The 19,351-nt window shown below is 42.8% G+C and overlaps 1 protein-coding gene across 3 annotated transcripts; it reads left to right on the top strand.

Annotated features, from left to right (window-relative positions):
• The first annotated feature begins 118 nt into the window (after positions 1-118).
• On the top strand, positions 119-13,009 carry LOC139383537 (SPT7 like, STAGA complex subunit gamma). 3 transcript variants are annotated; one of them, XM_071128108.1, is made up of 5 exons: positions 119-175; positions 4,664-5,143; positions 5,444-5,768; positions 6,913-7,150; positions 9,034-13,009. In XM_071128108.1, exons 2-5 carry the CDS (start codon positions 4,707-4,709, stop codon positions 9,312-9,314), a joined length of 1,281 nt encoding a protein of 426 aa, XP_070984209.1. In that variant the 5' UTR covers positions 119-175; positions 4,664-4,706; the 3' UTR covers positions 9,315-13,009. The 3 variants fall into 3 exon arrangements, with proteins under 3 accessions (XP_070984209.1, XP_070984208.1, XP_070984210.1); XM_071128107.1 differs by having other exon boundaries at positions 121-214; XM_071128109.1 differs by lacking the exon at positions 119-175 and adding an exon at positions 1,561-1,671.
• Positions 13,010-19,351: the final 6,342 nt, after the last annotated feature.

Consider the following 19,351-nt stretch of genomic DNA (forward strand, 5'->3'; position numbering starts at 1 on the left):
TACAGAACCCGTAAAGCGGTACCATATTAACGAAATTAATTTGTTTTTATACATTAACGTTACTGTGTGAAGCCTAATTATTAGCAAGGAGGAACTATTCCAAACATTCAGATTATTTACACGGTGCCTTTTAATGACACGGACCAGAAGCAACGTCTGAAAGCTGTTTTGTTCTGTACGTAAACTATACTCTTGTTGCATATCTTCGAATACGGTGAGAAGCTAGCTATATATTTTGTACTAATCTATAAAATTGCTGTGTTAACTAGCTCAATTATAAAGCGCCGCCGCAAACCGTGGATTATCCATTGAGCGGGTGTAGCTAGTTAACAAGCTACATAGAACAACGTATGCACCTCATTTGTGTAATTGTAATTTGTATCGTATCTAGTAGCCAGCTAACACTACTATATGGGCAGAAATGGTAATGGCGGCAAATTCAAGATACAAGAACCATTTGAACAGTTTCCTACAAAAGTGGATGAGGTAGCAGAAATAAGTGTCGATTTTTTTGGAGAGGACTTGAGTATTGAGGAAGACTGGCGTCAAGTACTAAAATACGTGCTCAGAAATTAAACCTGACGAGAGTGATATTGGAAGGAGAGTGGAAACGGTTCAGACAGAACAATGAGACCGATATTTCACTGGATGTATAAATGTGAAGCATCCGCTTGGCGTTTCAACTCAATGTCAAATATGGTAGTGGAAGGAGATGGATTTTGGCAGACAACTTTTATCATGGATGAAACATTTGATCTCAGTACAGTTTTCTGTTCCCGAAACTAGAAATATGTTATGAACAGAATGGACTGCGTTTTATAAACTAACTTTAGGCAAAGTTGTAAAAAATAGCGTTGTTTAGGAGTGCAAAGTCGAATTGAGATATTGCACATGCGCACTTAAGAGTAGATTTCCCAAACGGAAATATGCAGATGTCTGCTAGCTCGTGTTTGTGGCTCCTGCTCACCTCCTTGCTTGTTCTGCCCACTATGACTCATTTGTTCCCAATGCAAACGACAGGATGTGGTGTATCTTAGTTTAGTTATATAAATCTTTGGTTCAGACTTGTCTGTGGGAAAGGCGGAAGTATGTTAGAATCGGATGGCGCGTTGAGTAGAGTTAATGGAAAATTGTAGCGTTGAAAGTTTAGCAAAACGGACTAAAGTTGTTAATAAAGATATAATACTATCTAATAATGCCTCGTTCCTTGTTTGAGTACGTTTCATGGAGAAGTATTTGTTTTTGAGAGACCCATTTGCGGTGAGGGAGATAGAGGCTGCACTGGGAAAGGTAGAGTCAAAGTGGACAGGGGCCGCATTTATAAACGCTACATGCGCACAAAAATGCCCCAAAACATGCGTGGGCCAGTTTCCAAGCAAAAGTTGGCATTTATAAAAACGGAATTTGACTTGAATGTGCTTATCCTCCAGAATTGGACAGCTATTGCGTGCACTGGACCACGTCCTGCGAGGTTACCAGGGGCTTGTCCAGCACCTGGAATAGGTAGTGGCTCTAGATTGCTATGCTACCAGTGGTGTGTGCCCAAGCGCCTGGAAGCTGTTTACCAGGTTTGCCCTGTTCAGCGGACTGGTGTGGTAGAAGGTGTAGAGCCCACTGAGGAGGTCTTCTACTTTCTGAAACATCACGTTGGACCGGATGGCATCAGATAAGGTCAGTTCAAGGCGGTGTGCCATACAGTGGATGCCGATGATGTTGGGCCCTGTTCCCCTTCAGACACCATTCTTGGCTCCGGTCATCACAGCAGCTCCATCTGTTCCCAGAGCGATCAACTTGCTCCCCCACTCATCACACGCTCCCTCCACGATGGCACTGATGGCATTGCTTATGTGTGCCGCGTCTGCGTTCTCCACCGACTTGATGCCGACAAACTTCGACTCGATCTTGCTCTTGTGACAGAATCAGACAAACTAACTCCTCGTTCACAGAACTGTCTGTGGAGCCATCTGACATGATGGAGAGAAATTTTGTGTTTTTCAGATTCTCTCTGATGTTGTTTCTCTCCACCTCTGCAATATGGTGCAAAAAATATTTGGCCTGCTTCTCATTTCTATATGTTGAGCCCACAGCGATTCCTTTTTTTTCATCCAAACTTCAAAAATCAAACGCGGCGAGGGGAATTCAAAAATATTTTTGGGAAATATTTAACTTTCACACATTAACAAGTCCAATACAGCAAATTAAAGATAAACATCTTGTCAATCTACCCATCGTGTCCGATTTTTAAAATGTTTTACAGCGAAAACACAACATATATTTATGTTAGATCACCACCAAATCCCCCAAAACACACAGCCATTTTTCCCAGCCAAAGATGGTCACAAAAGCAGAATTAGAGATAAAATGAATCACTAAACTTTGATAATCTTCATCAGATGACACTCATATGACATCATGTTACACAATACATTTATGTTTTGTTCGATAATATGCATATTTATATCCACAAATCTCAGTTTACATTGGCGCCATGTTCAGAAATGCCTCCAAAATATCCAGAGTAATTACAGAGAGCCACGTCAGATAACAGAAATACTCATAAACTTTGATGAAAGATACATGTTTTACATATAATTAAAGATACACTGGTTCTTAATGCAACCGCTGTGTCAGATTTTAAGAAAACGTTACGAAAAAAGCATACCATGCAATAATCTGAGACGGCACTCAGACGTAAATATATTTCTCCGCCATGTTGGAGTCAACAGAAATACGAAATTACATCATAAATATTCCCATACCTTTGATGATCTTTCATCAGAATGCAGTGCAAGGAATACTAGTTCCGCAATAAATTGTTGTTTTATTCCATAATGTCCATTACTAGTGTCCAATTAGCTACTTTTGCTAGCACGTTTAGTTCACATGTCCAAAAGCTGGCGCTGGTCCAGGCGAACTCGGACGAAAACTTCAAAAAGTTATATTCCAGGTCGAATAAACTGGTCAAATTAAGTGGAGAATTAATCTTCAGTATGTTGTTATCATATATATCCAATAATGTTCCAACCGGAGCATTTGTTTTTGTCTACAGAGTAATGGAACGCATGGAGATATCATGAGAAATGCGCCTCACCAGGAACTGGCATTCTGCCAGACCACTGACTCAAATAGCTGCCATCCGGCCCCACATCACACTAGAGACTTCTTTCCACATTCTACTGACTGTTGACATCTAGTGGAAGGCGTAGGAAGTGTGAACAGATCCATATCTTACTGGGATGTGAATAGATAATGAGTTTAACATCAACCAGCCCCAGAATTTCCACTTCCTGTTTGTTTCCTGTTCTGTTATAATTCAGAGTGTTTTCTATCCAATAGTAATAATAATATGCATATATTAGCATCTGGGACAGAGTAGGAGGCAGTTCACTATGGGCACGCAATTCATCCAAAGTGAAAATGCTGCCCCCTATCCCTAAAAGGTTTTTAAGGGCTTGTAGGTAAGCATTTCACGGTAAGGTCTACTACACCTGTTGAATCGATTCTCAATTGCAATACTGTTCTAGAAACATAAAGCCCTTTACTTTCATATCACATCAAAAATAACTTCCCAAATGCGAATGTACACTTAATGTATTTACTGTGTTTTAACCGGCTTCATCACAATTGCAGCCGACAGTTGCAGCCTTCTTCCGTTACACACAGGTGTTCGTAAACATGCTTAGATGGCTAATTAGCACAGGTGGTCCCTCTGTCTTCTGTAAACACGCGCTGTAACATGGATATATGGCCGTGTGGGAAAACTAACCCTATAAAGAAAGGTGTGTATCAATTGAACCTTATTGTTTTTTTTTTGTGTTTTTTTCTTTTAAAGATAAGGTCCTTATGCTGCCAAAACCGTACTGCAAGCGATACGTGTTAATGTTCTTATCAAAACTCCCCTGTACAGAAGACGCCTTCGTCCAATGACTCTTATCTGTAATGTAATGGAACTGAGAGTCATGATGAAGGGCTAGGAGATTCCTAGATGTGAGAAGTGTGCAGGAGGGGCGTGATGCAAAGGAATTGGGTACTAATGGTGCTGGCGCTTAGAAGTGTCCGGTGAGATAAATGCAGATTGAGGTTGCCAGGATCGGAGGAGCACAGAAGGTGTCGTAAGCTAAGACAGTGAAGAGAGTAGAAGAGGAAGATGGGTCCAGGAGGAGGGACCCTAAGATGCTTGCTGTGAGTAGGCAGAGGTCAATAGAGAGTGATGGGAATAACGTGCTTCAGTAAGGTTGGTTTCATAGTGTTCCTACCCATTGTTATCAACTGTACTGCAGAACTGTAACTTATATCAAAGGGGGAAAAAAACATTTTCTGGTAGCAGCTGCAGAGAAGTACGTGGGTGTATGAGATTTTACTGCAGAAGAGTTTCAAGGTGTGTTGAACAATAGTGTCCCATCTTCCCAGGATGCTGGCTTGGTGCAGGATCAGATATGGCCAAGTAGTGGAATAGTGGTTTTAATGGGTGTAGGGATAGTTGGTAGTGCCATTTTTGTTCCCTTATCCCCGTCCTTCCCTTTTTGTGTTACTAAGTTTAATCAATTCACACTCCAGAACAGTAGGCAGAAACACAGGTCTGGATAAGAGAAACAGATAAATTAGGTCCTTGTTCCTTTTAGTGTGTGCTGATTGCCATCTCTCCTGCTTTGTCACATAACAGAAACCTCATCACACGAGAGCCTGAAGCGGCTCACGAGGGAACGATGATGCGTTACTGGGGTGAGATCCCCGGGCCGGCAGGCGCCCCACCGAGCCGCAGCTCCTTTGACCTGCTCCAGCGCGAGTTCCGCTCGGTGGAGATGCAAGACCCCCCTCTGCACCAGCCCTCGGCCCAGCGGCCCCGGCCCACCACCATGCTGGACATTCCCTCTGAGCCCTGCAGTCTCACCATCCACACAGTGCAGCTATGCCAGCACACCCGACGCCTCCGCAGCCTCCTGGCTGCAGCCCAGGGGAAAGGTCTGGTCCCCTCAGAGGGCGGTGGTGCTGGAGGAAGTAGCAGGCTGGAGGAAGGGGAGGCTCTGCCCCCAAGGCCACCCACACCGCCGGCCGCCCCCGATGACCTGCTGCCCCTGGACAGCAAGGCACCCTGGCAGCCCTTCCAGCTCTGCCACAGCGACCCTGAGAGTGACTTTTACATGTAAGAGAGTAATGGCTGTGTCGTGACTTGTTGCAGTGGCATTCACAGTGTCACTTTATATTGTGATCTATGTTTATTAATTTAACTTTACATTCAAGTCACAATAAGCAAAACGGATTATGATCATGTTTTTTGTGTGGAAGAATGTGGTGAACAGTGCTCTGGAAACTATAAGGCAAGGAATTATCAGTTACGCTCCAAGTTTTCTCCTGTGAGCTAGTTCTGTCTCATCCCTCCTTCAATCTTCAACTTTCTCTCCCTCTGTCTCTCACCCCCTCTTTCTCCCCTCTCCCCATACAGGGGAAAAGGTGAGCCCGTCACGGAGCTGAGCTGGCCCTCGTGCCGACAGCTCCTCTACCAGTCAGTGGCCACAGTCCTGGCCCACGCCGGCTTCGAGTCGGCCCAGGAGAGCGTGCTGGAGACCCTGACTGACCTGGCCCACGAGCACTACCTGCGCCTCAGCCGACTGCTGCGCACGGCCGCGGACCGCGAGGCCCGCCTGGGCGCCACACCCTTCCCGGACGTGGTAGAGCAGGTGTTCCACGAGGTGGGCATCGGCAGCGTGCTGGCCCTGCAGCGCTTCTGGCAGGTGCGCATCAAGGACTACCACAGCCACATGCTCCAGGTGAAGAATTGCTGGTGTTGATTTGGGATGGACTTTGTGATGTGGTGGCTGGGGAAAAAAAGTGTGTTGTGCTTAGTAGGACACAACGTTGTGAAAGGATCATATAGACTAGACATCCATTGTGTACAACAGACTGATAGTATTACTCCCTCCTGAACATGACCCTGATATTGACATAGCTAGGTGAGACCAGGCACCTGCACCCTGTGGAGTTTATTTGACCTTCTAGTCCTGTGTAGGTTAGATTATCCCACTGTTAACTCTCTATCCCCTGTGCCGTTCCTAGGTCAGCCAAGAGCTATTTACCACCCCACTGTTAAAACTATCCCTTCGTTCGGTTCAAAGTCAGCAATACCAGGCTCCACAGTGCAACCATTTTACTTGCATTTGCGCCCAAAAATGTATAATGTGAGAACAGAAAAAGTCAACCATGAGCACATGCAAGCTGTTTTATAGCGGGTAGCTAATCACACAAAGAACTACGGATCCCATATAGCTAGCCCACCTAGCGCAGCAATAGTGCCGGGGGGGGGGGCTGTGCGCACTGTGAGTGAAGTGCTGAAAGAGTCACTTTTAGAAGCGTACAGGCATAGAAGTCCAATTTACTTGAACGTCTACTGAAGTGTGATGTTGTCCTCGTGTTTCTTGGCTATTTACATTATTTTGTTCACACGCTAGGTCGTTTTTCAATGTTAGTTTAAGCTTGCTCAACTGCTTGCGAAGAGATGTCGGACAGACCGTGTCCTGTTACCACTGTAACCTCCGGCCCTCAAAAGGGCAGATGAACATTTGTCTCACCTAAGTGATTGAAATATTTGAAAGTACATTGTGCTTGATTGAGCATGGAACACTCCCAAAAACATTTTATTCATGAACCTTTAGTCATTTATTATAAAAACAAGCATACTTTCATTGTGCTCCTAAATTTCTTTGTGTGCGTCAACATTTTTGCTCCTTTTAGAAAAACAATGTCAGTGTAAGGCCCTGCAAGGAGTTCACGGTTAACCCTCTATCTATCCCCTGGGTCTGTTCCCAGGTCAGCAAGGAGCTCACTGTTAACCCTCTATCTATCCCCTGGGTCTGTTCCCAGGTCAGCAAGGAGCTCACTGTTAACCCTCTATCTCTCCCCTGGTGCTGTTCCCAGGTCAGCAAGGAGCTGTCGGAGGAGTATGAGCGGCTGGTGAACCCTGAGAAGGCCCTGGAGGACTCCAAGCCCCCGCGGATCAAAGAGGAACCAATGAATGACATTGCCTTCCCCGTCAGCGAGGAGCCAGAGGCGGACCAGGCCTCTGGGGATCAGGCCCTCCCCATGGGGGTTCTGGGGGCCCCAAACGAGAGGCTGGCTGGGGGCCTGGAGGGGGAACACTCACCACACACCTCAGGTACCGTATATACCCCCGTAATAATAATACTATGTGCAATCCTCACCCAATGTATTTGGACAGTGAAATTACATTTTTTACTTTGGCTCTGTACTCTAGCATTTTGGAATTGAGATCAAATGATTAACATAATGTAGTTTAAAGTGTAGTATTTGGTCTCATCCCTTGCACGCAATGACTGAACTGTCTGAACATTCATTTGGATGCTACCGCGATTATGACAAATTATGAATGAATCGTGAATAATGACGAGTGATAAAGTTAGAGGTACAAAGATGATAACCTTCCCTGTTATTGGTAATGATGAGAGGTCAGCATCTGTTGTGTAACCTCTGTAACTTAGCCAAAACTAACTGCATATGCACCCAACAAGTTTTTAGAGACGCAAGTTTGATGTAGTCATTGGGTGCAAGCAATATGGGAACAAAAACCTTTAGACTATTTTAATACAAGTGAATTTGTCCAAATACTTCTGAATTATTCAAAATGGGGGGACTAGATCCATAAAGTGCTGTTATGTCCAAATGGCCCTGCCGGAACAGGATCTGGCACCTCTCCGTTTTGGACTGTTTCATTACGGAACCTATTTGGCTGGATCCGGTACCTGTCGTGGCATGAAAAATAATTCACTTTTTACAATATAAAAAAATATATAATAAGAGATCAAAGTTAATTCGAGTTGCCTCTTCATTAATTCTCCAAGCTGTGGATGTAGCCCAATAACAAGGCATCGCCTACAGTCGGGAACGCATGGCAAATCTGTCAGTGAACATGCAGCATGCAGTTTAAACAGGCCTTCCGCACGCAATATTTCAAATACAATTGAGGGAAAATACAGTTTGGAAAGCAAATGGTTCCTGCTGAAAAGAGAAGACTAATCTGTCTGCTGTAGGCTACCGAAATATTTGATCAACTTCCAAATATGTTTTTACAAAGTAAAATGAGAGAACGACTTTTGGCACGAGTGCATAGGCCATCACCAGTGAATGAGCTGAGCATCATTGCGTTAGTCAGTGAAACTGGAAAGCATTTTTAGGATTATCATTTCCTCCTCATATTGTAGCTGATAATGTCTCCACACGCCTCGGCCATTGATTCAAGACAAGTTCAGCTTTGTTGATCTCAGATTCTCAGTGTCAAAGTAGCCTGTCATTTTGATTATTTGTACGCATTAAAAAAGATTCTGCCAAAGTCTCCAGTCATGTAAAATGACGTAGAATTGCATGAAATGTATTTATAAAAGTCAACAATTGTACCGGACTCTAGGTTACAAAAACATTTCTCCATGTGTGCAACTTCTGTAAGTGCCTCTACTTTACTGCTTCATGCCACTACGCAAATGCGATGTAATACATGCAATGCTTTATTATAAAGTTGAATAAATGTGTGTGTGTGTGTGTGTGTGTGTGTGTGGTTGAAATCCAGTTCTGCCCAGGTCAGATAAGAGGTGACATTCTGTATTATCGTGCCATAGTGATCAGTTGATCTGAATTGTTCTTTAGAGCCCAAATTAACATGTTAGCTTCACTGTCCAAATACATATGGTAAGGACATACATAACATAAGACATGAGTTGGTTGTGTTAAAAAATACCCTAAAAGTATTGTACTGATTCTAACAGAATCATGACATCATAACACGGATTGTATAAAAGTGTCATTTTAGCATTTAGATCTATGCTTCATTTAGGCCTACATGATATAGGTACTTTTCTTAAGTCGGACAAACACTGGCATGATACCCTCAGGGACCAAGAGGCAATGATGATATTAACTGTATAACATAGCATTGTTTTCATGAGATAGATTTGATTACAAATAACTACTTAACATTCAATATTTGTAACCAAGTTCTGTCCATCTTGGCCATTGTGTCCCTGACAGGCAGTGGCGTTGCCATCAGCTCCCCCTTGTGGCACCTGTCGCAGGTGAAGATGGAGCCCCAGGACAGCGAGGAGGGCCAGGTGTCAGGCCACGGGGTACTGGGAGGTGATGTGTTCGAGGAGGGAGGGCCCATGTCCACCATGAGCGAGGCAGACGGCATGGCACCCTCGCCCGGGGGGGCGGCGTCGGACGGCAGCTACGCCTCGCACTCTCCCGACTCACTCATGAGCACGTCACCCGTCTTCAACCAGAGGCCCAGGAAGCGCATGAAGAAGATATGAGGAGCCTCAGACTCGCGGAGGTAGCCATTTTGTGTCAAGGTAACATGGGCACATAGTGGCCATACGAAACATTGCAAGGTTGCAAACAAATTCCTATGCCGTTGTCCATTTTCCCCGAACAGATCTGAAAGTATTGGATAGGTCTCAGCACGAGGGCCATGCGCGCTAGTTGGTGGCAGAACATGGGAGTTATTCTAGAATGCCAGCAAAAAAAAGCCTCTATTTACATGTTGCTTATGAATGCATTTCACACTACTTTTGGATTATAATTGGATTTTAAGGCTCGTGTGAATGTCCTGCTTTATATAATATGTGTGTCATCATCGCAAATCAACTGCATTATACGTAAAAAAACAAACACTTAACCATCAACCAGTAAAATGGCTCTATGACAATGAGCGTTAGCATTCTAGCGAACAACTGCTCCATGCAAAATAGTTATTTTGCAAAGATCACAAACAAATGTAATCTTAGCGACTGTTCAAGTATTGTAAAAGTTATTTTGTTTAGAAGTAATAAAAAATGTAATATCTGTTGAATGAGCGCAGCCAAGAGTCGCGCACATCTGTGGGTGACGTCAGTGTGTTGTGTACTGGAAAGGGGTCTATATGTCCTAGTGTTGCACGGTATACCGGTACCACGGTAATATCACAGTACCAAAACGTCATGATACCAACATTTACAAATACCAGTACTACCACATATTTTGCCCCCATCGATCTAAAAAACCCACTGGCGCCTGTTCTAAAATGTTTACAAAGTCAGTTTTGTTTATAAATACAGTTACATTTAAGCGAACTAGTCTTGTATGTGCCAGTCCAATAAAGTCCACTTCACTTTCATGCGCATATCACGTGTGGCAGCTGTAATCCGCCAGCCACATCCCCTATCAGCCCTTACTCACCTGCTTTTCTCCTTCCGCTCTTCCTGCACATCTATTTCATCAGTTTTTATAATATAATTTAACTGTGATGGCAAGCGGGGATGCAGACCCCGAGGGGTCTTCAGTTAAATGTTGAAGCAGAGCGAGAAAAGTTAATACATTGTCAAATTGTATTGGTCACATACACGTGTTTTGCAGATGTTATTGCGGGCGTAGCGAAATGCTTGTGCTTCTAGCTCCGACAGTGCAGTAATATCTAACAAGCAATATCTTAACAATTACACAACATATACCCACAAATCTAGTAAAGGAATGGGATTTAAGAATATAAAAAATATAATTTCATCCCTGGTATAACCAGGACCACAGTCCAATTTGAGTAGGCTTTGCAAGTTCGCTGTCATGCAGCCTCTTTAAATGCCAGAGAGGAAAAGCAGCTTGGCTAAAGACATGATTGCAGTAGTACAGCAAAGAAAACAGCTTGTCTAGCTCAAACGGTTTTAAAAAAATTATATATTCCTGCGCGATTTCGTGCACATTTTTTTTTTCAAATCATTTCACAAACCATGTTGCGGGCCGTTTGAATCCAGGTTCGAATAATTATTGATTTGATAAGAAAGAAAAAAAACGTTATTCAGTCATGTTACCTAGCTAACAATCTTGTAACTTGACAGTAGGTCTAGCCAAATTTGATTGCCACAGGAAGAAAGGAAAATGATCTGCTACTCAGGAGATGTGCTTCAAAAGGGTAGGATTTATATAGGCCTAATGTAAGCCTAAACTATACTGAACAAAAATATAAATGCAACAATTAAAAATATTTTACAGTTCATGTAAGGAAATCAGTCAATTTTAAAGAAATTCATTAGGCCTCAATCTATAGATTTCAAATGCCTGGGCAGGGACGCAGCCATGGGAGGGCATAGGCCCATCCACTTGGGAGACTGTTCCACCCACTGGGGAGCAATGACCAGCCAATTTTCCCCACAAAAGGGCTTTGTTATAGACCAAAATACTCCCCAGTTTCATCAGCTGTCCGGGCGGCTGGTCTCAGACGATCCCGCAGATGAAGAAGCATGATGTGGAGGTCCTGGGCTAGCATGGTTACACGTGGTCTGCAGTTGTGAGGCCGGTTGGATGTACAGCCAAATTCTCTAAAGCGACATTGGTAGAGAAATTCATTCAATTCTCTGGAAACAGCTCTGGAGGACATTCCTGCAGTCAGCATGCCAATGCCATACTCCCTCAAAACTTAAGACATCTGTGGCACTGTGTTGTGTGACAAAACTGCACATTTGAGTGACTCAAATCAAATGAAATGTATTTATAAAGCCCTTCTTACATCAGCTGATACCTCAAAATGCTGTACATAAACCCAGCCTAAAACCCCAAAGAGCAAGCAATGCAGGTGTAGAAGCACGGTGGTTAGGAACAACTCCCTAGAAAGGCCAGAACCTAGGAATAAACCTAGAGAGGAACCAGGCTATGAGGGGTGGCCAGTCCTCTTCTGGCTGTGCCGGGTGGAGTGACCTTTTATTGTCCCCAGCACAAGTTGCATCTGTGTAATGATCATGCTGTTTAATCAGCTTCTTGTTATGTCACACCAGTCAGGTGGATGGATTATCTTGGCAAAGGAGAAATGCTCACTAACAGGGATGTAAACAAATTTGTACACCAAATTGGAGAGAAATAAGATTTCTATGCATATGGAACATTTCTGGAATCTTTTATTTCAGTTCATAAAACATGGGACCAACACTTTCCATGTGTCATTTGTATTTTTGTTCAGTATATAAAAAAAATCTCTTTCTGGTGCCCCTTAAATTATGCTTGGTGACTAACGTTTTTAAAGTTGGGAGCAGTGTGTATGTGTGTGTGGGAGAGAGAGCGGTGTGTGTTTATAAGAGAGAGGGAGGCAGTGTGTGGGTCTCTTAACTGAAGAGTAAAGAAAATGTAATTTAGCGTTTTCCCCTTACTGCCACAATGACATGCAGATCATTATGCATGTATATTCCTTCCTCCAACCAAATCACAAGTAGGCCTTTGGAAGTATGATAAAATCAGCCATTTCTATGCAGTATTCTATTATACAAGTGAACAGTGTGAAGTTAAATTCAATGTGTTGTATTGAGTAGAAGTGTGAATATCAGTGAGTTTTTTTGTGTGTAGCATATGCACATAACGTTTAGAAACATGAACAAGCGTCGGTGGGGGATGGGGCGAACAGGACGCTAGGCCACTCTGATTTTTTTTTTCCTGTGGTGTTGCAATACTACTCGGTATTGTGATACTTGGGTTGATATCGTATCGTTAGTAAAATGTTGGTATTGTGACAACACTAATATGACCAAAACGTAACCCAGTGTCAGCCATTTTGCATACTTCTATCCAATCCTTTCAGATAAAATGGGGGTATATGGGTGCTGGGTTGGCTTAGATTTGGGTGTGTGTCGGAAAGGCTGTTGAGTAGTAGAGGTGGCCATTCTATCTACTGAACTGGGTGGTCATACAAAGTTCTTCAGAAGGACCATTGAGAGACTGCAGAATGCAAATGGGTGGCCATGAAAGGAAATAACAAGATGGTGCGGTTACACACATTCTGTGGATCAGGTAGTACTTATTTTCTCTATTTTCAAAATGATTTAATGGCTCTTAGTTTTGTTTTTTTCTACCAACTCCTCACTTGATAAACTACAATGTCTTCACCATCAGTTCATGTTCTTGCATGTAGGAATCATTAGTTGGATAAATGCTTTCTTTGAGATGGTGTTCATTTAATGTTAAAATGAATAAATGCCTTCTTTATGTCAAATGTGTAAGTGTGGATTGATGCTATTTACCAGCTGAATGAGGATTATGCTACTTCCTACGTCTTGTCCCACAAGTCACCTACACCGTTAGTGTAACAGTTATTACCATCCATTACCGTTTGTGTAACAATCAACGGCCATTACCAGTCACCACACACTGTCAACAAAGAGAATATATTATGCACCCAAGAACATGAAACCGCAGCAACTACAAGATCTCACATTAAGGAACAATCCTCAATCGCTTCTCCACTCATGGTCATACTCTGCACACGGCAGGACAAATTCCCATGAAGTTGTACGCTCCTAATCAACACTTTCCTGTGCTGCAACTGTAAAAGATACTGCACAGCTAAATTAGCATCTGTTTACCTTAATGGAACAGTGTTGAGAGTGCAACACGGGAAGTAATTATAGCCTGATGTCGGCTTCAAAAAGCAAAGGGACATCAATCAAGGCTTAATGGCAAATTAATTACAGCGTGCATAAATCTGCATGCTAAATGTGTAAGCCATTTGATTACCTGTTCAAGACCATTTTTTCCCTGCTGTTGTCACTTTAAAGCCCTTGTCTTCATGCCCCCTGTGAAATAGAAACAGTATGTGATTTGGTGCTCCCCTGTTATAAACCTAGCACCCTGTTCAATCAAACCAGGAAACTGGTTCTCTGGGGGGTAAATAATCACGCATAACATTCTTCTTACACTTCAACTCAGCAAACGATCACAATTAGACTCACAATCTTCAGAAAACTCATATTTCAAACTCAGATGTGCAATTGCTTTTCTTATTTTAATTAAAGAGATTATGCAATAAATGAAGTAAAGACATGATGCAATAAATGAGGGGAAAACATACTTTAAAATGTTTTGATTCAAGAACGTTTTATTGATTGGGCTGATAAATTGAGTCTGACTCATACCAATTATGAGTCACTGAAATATAACTTAAACATCTTCTTTCAGAGGAATGAAAACAAATGTAGCCTCACTGGTCTGTGAACACTTGTGTAGACACTGCAGTGAAAGCATCACTGATCTGGGAACAGTTATGTAGACACTGCAGTGAAAGCGTCACTGATCTGGGAACAGTTGTGTAGACACTGCAGTGAAAGCATCACTGACATGGAGAGGCATTTTTATCTTCAATAGCATTCATGTGAATTCTGTGGGATATAGAAAAGTCTAAGAATCTCTCCTGTTTGTACTCTTAACTGAAAACAAATTATAAATACTTACTGGAGATTGTGCTATCAGCTGGAAGATGTTTAATTACCCATAGCCTGCAATATATCAACCCTATCCTATCCTTCTTGGTGATTGGAGGTAGACTGGGTGCTGGCTAGTGCACTTTATCTCCATCAGGTGGCAATATTGTGCCACGCGCCAATCATCATGATAGTTGAATCCTCCTCCGCAGACTGGGTGTTCCATACTCCTCTTAGTACTGCTGCTATTGAACAGTGATTCCTACTGAACTGGCAGCAGTTCTATTGGAGGGAGGCAAAGTAAACCATTCCAGATGTTTCCATTGGCATGTGTGATATCAACGGTGGCTCCTCTGCCCAAATTAAAACATGTTATGTACTCAGGGAGATAATTATCCCTGAGAGACTGTTTTTACACAACCATGTTTCACCCTGAACCTGCGACAAGAAGACACTCCTGCTTAGAGGGGAACCAGACCTAGCTTGTCTTCCAGAGCAGATGGTAGTCTGAAGAATATAATTCCAAGTGTGTGTGTGTGCACCTAAACTAAGTGTTTATTTTCAGCAAACTTAACATGTGTAAATATTTATATGAACATAAGATTCAACAACTCAGACATTAACTGAACAAGTTCCACTGACATTACTAACAGAAGGGGGGGGGGGGGGGGGGTCAAAAGTAACAGTCAGTATCTGGTGTGGCCACCAGCTGCATTAACCAATGCAGTGCATCTCCTCCTCATAGACTGCACCACATTTGCCAGTTCTTGCTGTGAGATGTTACCCCACTCTTCCAACAAGGCACCTGCAAGTTCCCTGACATTTCTGGCCCTAGCCTTCACCCTCCGATCCAACTGGTCCCAGACATGCGCAGTGGGATTGCGATCCGGGCTCTTTGCTGGCCATGGCAGAACACTGACGTTCCTGTCTTGCAGGAAATCACGCACAGAACGAGCAGTATGGCTGGTGGCATTGTCATGCTGCAGGGTCATGTCAGGATGAGCCTGCAGGAAGGGTACCACATGAAAGGAGGATATCTTCCCTGTAATACACAGCGTTGAGATTGCCTGCAATAACAACAAGCTCAGTCCGATGATGCTGTGACACCCCCCCCCCCCCCCCCCCCCCCCCCCCCCCAGACCATGACGGACCCTCCACCTCCAAATCGATCCCCCTCCAGAGTACAGGCCTCGGTGTAACGCTCATTCCTTCGACGAGAAACGCAAATTCGACCATCACCCCTGGTGATACAAACTGCGACTCGTCAGAGAAGACCACTTTTAGCCAGTCCTGTCTGGTCCAGCGACAGTGGGTTTGTGCACATAGGCGACGTTGTTGTCGGTGATGTCTAGTGAGGACATCCCTCAGTCCAGCCTCTCTCAGCCTATTGCGGACAGTCTGAGCACTGATGGAGGAATTGTGCGTTCCTGGTGTAACTCGGGCAGTTGTTGTTGCCATCCTGTACCTGTCCCGCAGGTGTGATGTTCGGATGTACCAATCCTGTGCAGGTGTTGTTACACGTGGTCTGCCACTGTGAGGACGATCAGCTGTCAGTCCTGTCTCCCTGTAGCGCTGTCTTAGGCGTCTCACAGTACTGACATTGCAATTTCTTGCCCTGGTCACATCTGCAGTCCTCATGCCTCCTTGCAGCATGCCTAAGGCATGTTCAAGCAGATGAGCAGGGACCCTGGGCATCTTTCTTTTGTTGTTTTTCAGAGTCCGGGCACTAAAGAGGCCTTTCTACTAAGTTTTCATAACTGTGACCTTAATTGCCTACCGTCTGTAAACTGCTAGTGTCTTAGCTACCGTTCCACAGGTGCATGTTCATTAATTGTTCATGGTTGATTGAATGGGAAACAGTGTTTAAACACTTTACAATGAAGATCTGTGAAGTTATTTATATTTTTACGAATTATCTTAGAAAGACAAGGTCCTGAAAAAGGAAAGTTTATTTTTTCCCCCTGAGTTTATGTGCATTCCCAGTCTACCGAATGAAATTGTTCCTGGAAATGTATATAGTATGTATCAGCTGGAAGTAGAAGCCTAAGTGTTGTCCATTAGTTTACTCCAATTAGGTGAGGGGTGGTAGGGTTAGGGAAAAATAATATTTCAAAAATATAGGGTTTGGAAAATATATATGAAAAAAAGTATGTATTTTTCAGTTGTGCACTGGGGCCTCCCGCTCCTCTTTCTATTCTGGTTTGAGCCAGTTTGCTCTGTTCTGCGAAGGGAGTAGTACACAGCGTTGTACGAGATCTTCAGTTTCTTGGCAATTTCTCTCATGGAATAGCCTTCATTTCTCAGAACAAGAATAGACTGACGAGTTTCAGAAGAAAGTTTCTGGCCATTTTGAGCCTGTAATCAAGCCCACAAATGCTGATGCCCCAGATACTCAACTAGTCCAAAGAAGGACAGTTTTATTGCTTCTTTAATCAGAACAACATTTTTCAGCTATGCTAACATAATTGCAAAATGGTTTTATAATGATCAATTAGCCTTTTAAAATGATAAACTTGGATTAGCTAAGACAACGTGCCATTGAGTGATGGTTGCTGATAATGGGCCTTTGTACGTCTATGTAGATATTCCATTACAAATCAGCTGTTTCCAGCTACAATAGTCATTTACAACATTAACAATGTCCACACTGTATTTCTGATCAATTTGATATTATTTTAATATTTTAATGGACAAAAAAATGATTTTCTTTAAAAAATAAGGACATTTCTAAGTGACCCCAAACTTTTGAATGGTAGTGTATGTTACCCGTTTCAGGAAACTAGGTGTATGTCGCGGGTCACTACTTAATAGGAGAACCATTTGTACGTAAACTTTTTTTTTGTTGGCAGAAATGCCTTCTCAAATGTGAACTTTCATGTGACTAAATAACAAACTTGTATGCCATCTGTAAATATGAATCAAATTGTTGAATTACGAACCTAGTTGTTTTAGCTACAGAAAAAGACAGCAACTTCCCGCTAGCCATGATTGTGCTGAGAAAATGAGTGGGCTGGACATGCCGAGAGACGAGTTTGGATTGGTCTGCCATATAGTACGCTTCTGTCTATTTGAGCTGGTCTGTATGTCCAGGTAATTCTCTCAACCGCATCTTTTTTTAAAAATGTATGGCATAGTAATTCTGCATAAGCCTAATGTCAAGTTAAAGTGTCCTGTTAGCTACCTAACGTTCAGTGTATGCTCTCCACTTTCTGGAGGCCCGGGTTTCGAAATCAGTGGAATTTGTGTAAGAAAGCTAAGGACATGGAGAAAACACCTGTCTCCGGTTACAACCATGGCATCTGACAGGAGACACGTCCATCGATGATGTATACAGTAGTCTAGCTAGCGTCATGAGTTGGGATTATGGTTTATTGTTTAGCTAGCTAGCTACATGTCTTAAACAGGATCGATGAGTCCCCCACGGAAAGGTTGAGCTAACGTGGGCTAATGTGATTAGCATTAGCCCAACTAACACAAACATTTCTCAGGACATAGACATATCTGATATTGGCAGAAAGTGTAAATTATTGTTAATCTAACTGCACTGTCCAATTTACAGTAGCTATTACAGTGAAATAATACCATGCTATTGATTGATCAGAGTGTACAGTTATGAACTTGGAAATATAATAATAAACCAATTAGGCACTTTTGGGCAGACTTGACACAACATTTTTGGGCAGACTTGATACAACAGTTTTGATTAGAAATGCAATGGTTCATTGGATCAATTTAAAAGTTTGCACATACACTGCTGCCATCTGGTGGCCAAAATCTAAATTGCGCCTGAACTGGAATAATGCATTATTGCCTTTCTCTTGCATTTCAAAGATGATGGTACAAAAAATATACTAAAAAACACGTTTTTTTCTTTGTATTATGTTTTACCAGATCTAATGTGTTATTCTCCTACATTAATTTAACATTTCCACAAACTTCAAAGTGGTATCAAATGGTATCAAGAATATGCGTATCCTTGCTTCAGGTCCTGAGGTACAGGCAGTTAGATTTGGGTATGTCATTTTAGGCGCAAATGTAAAAAAAAGTGGTGGATTCTTAATTAAGAAGTTAACAAAAGCATCCACTATGCAAGTATCTATTTCAATAGAATGTCACTGCAACAACTGTTGATAGACGTACTAGCTGGAAAATTTGCTCTGGCTATCTACTCCAATTTCAGACCACGGTAAAGATAGTATAGCTAGCTACATTTTCAGATATTACACATTTCTAATGTTTACAGAAAGTGGTTCATTTTAAATTAAAGTGTACTGTTAGCCTGCTAATGTTAGCTGGCTGGCTCGCCAGCTAACGTTATTCAGACCCATTTGCTTGACTAGTTATAGCCTAATGTTAGCTAACATTGAACCTGGTTGGTTAGCTACCTGAAGATTCTTGCAGGGTAGTAACGTCATGAGTTGGGATTATGGTTCATTGTTTACCTAGCTAGCTAGCTGCATGTTTTAACAAAAGACTCTTGTCTGAGTGTGCCAGAGCGCAGAATAACTGTTGAATTTACAAATGCTCAACACCCGTTGAATATGGCTGCTGTCAGTAAACGATGGCAAAAAAAGTATGATTCAATTGTTGCCAGCAGCACAGTTACCAACGCTCTAGATAACATGAAAATAGCCTAACCAGCTCTGCTAGGGCGAGTAAAATGGTCAGAGTGGGGTGTTCTCTCATTATGTGTCTGGAAGTAACTAGCAATCTAGTGTGGCAAACCTCTTCAAGGTTAGGAGCGTTTGTCACAAATTAAGTGGGAAACTGTCACCAAAATCACCCCAGAATGAGAGTTATTTCGAACAGGACAGTACCTGTGTGTTTGTTTCTCTGTCCTGGTCCACCCAGGCCGCAGGCAAGGTCAAGAATAGCAGGGTTCGGTACACGAATCGGGTTCTCGGTAGGTCCAGGTCCAAACGCCAACAGGTAAGTCCAAAACAGTCCAGCTCATACACAGTAAATCCAGCCAATATAGATATTGTCTCTTTCTCTATGGTTCACAGCTCTTTCCAGTCCTCTCTCTCTCTTCCTGGTTTGTCTTGACCCTTTATCTGTGGGTCGGCCACACCTTCTGAGGGTTCCCCGTGCTTCTGGGAATTGTAGAGTTTGCAGTCGGCCATTTTGTGATCTGTAGT

Source organism: Oncorhynchus clarkii, chromosome 25 (genome assembly GCF_045791955.1).
Source record: "Oncorhynchus clarkii lewisi isolate Uvic-CL-2024 chromosome 25, UVic_Ocla_1.0, whole genome shotgun sequence".
Classification (NCBI taxonomy): domain Eukaryota; kingdom Metazoa; phylum Chordata; class Actinopteri; order Salmoniformes; family Salmonidae; genus Oncorhynchus; species Oncorhynchus clarkii.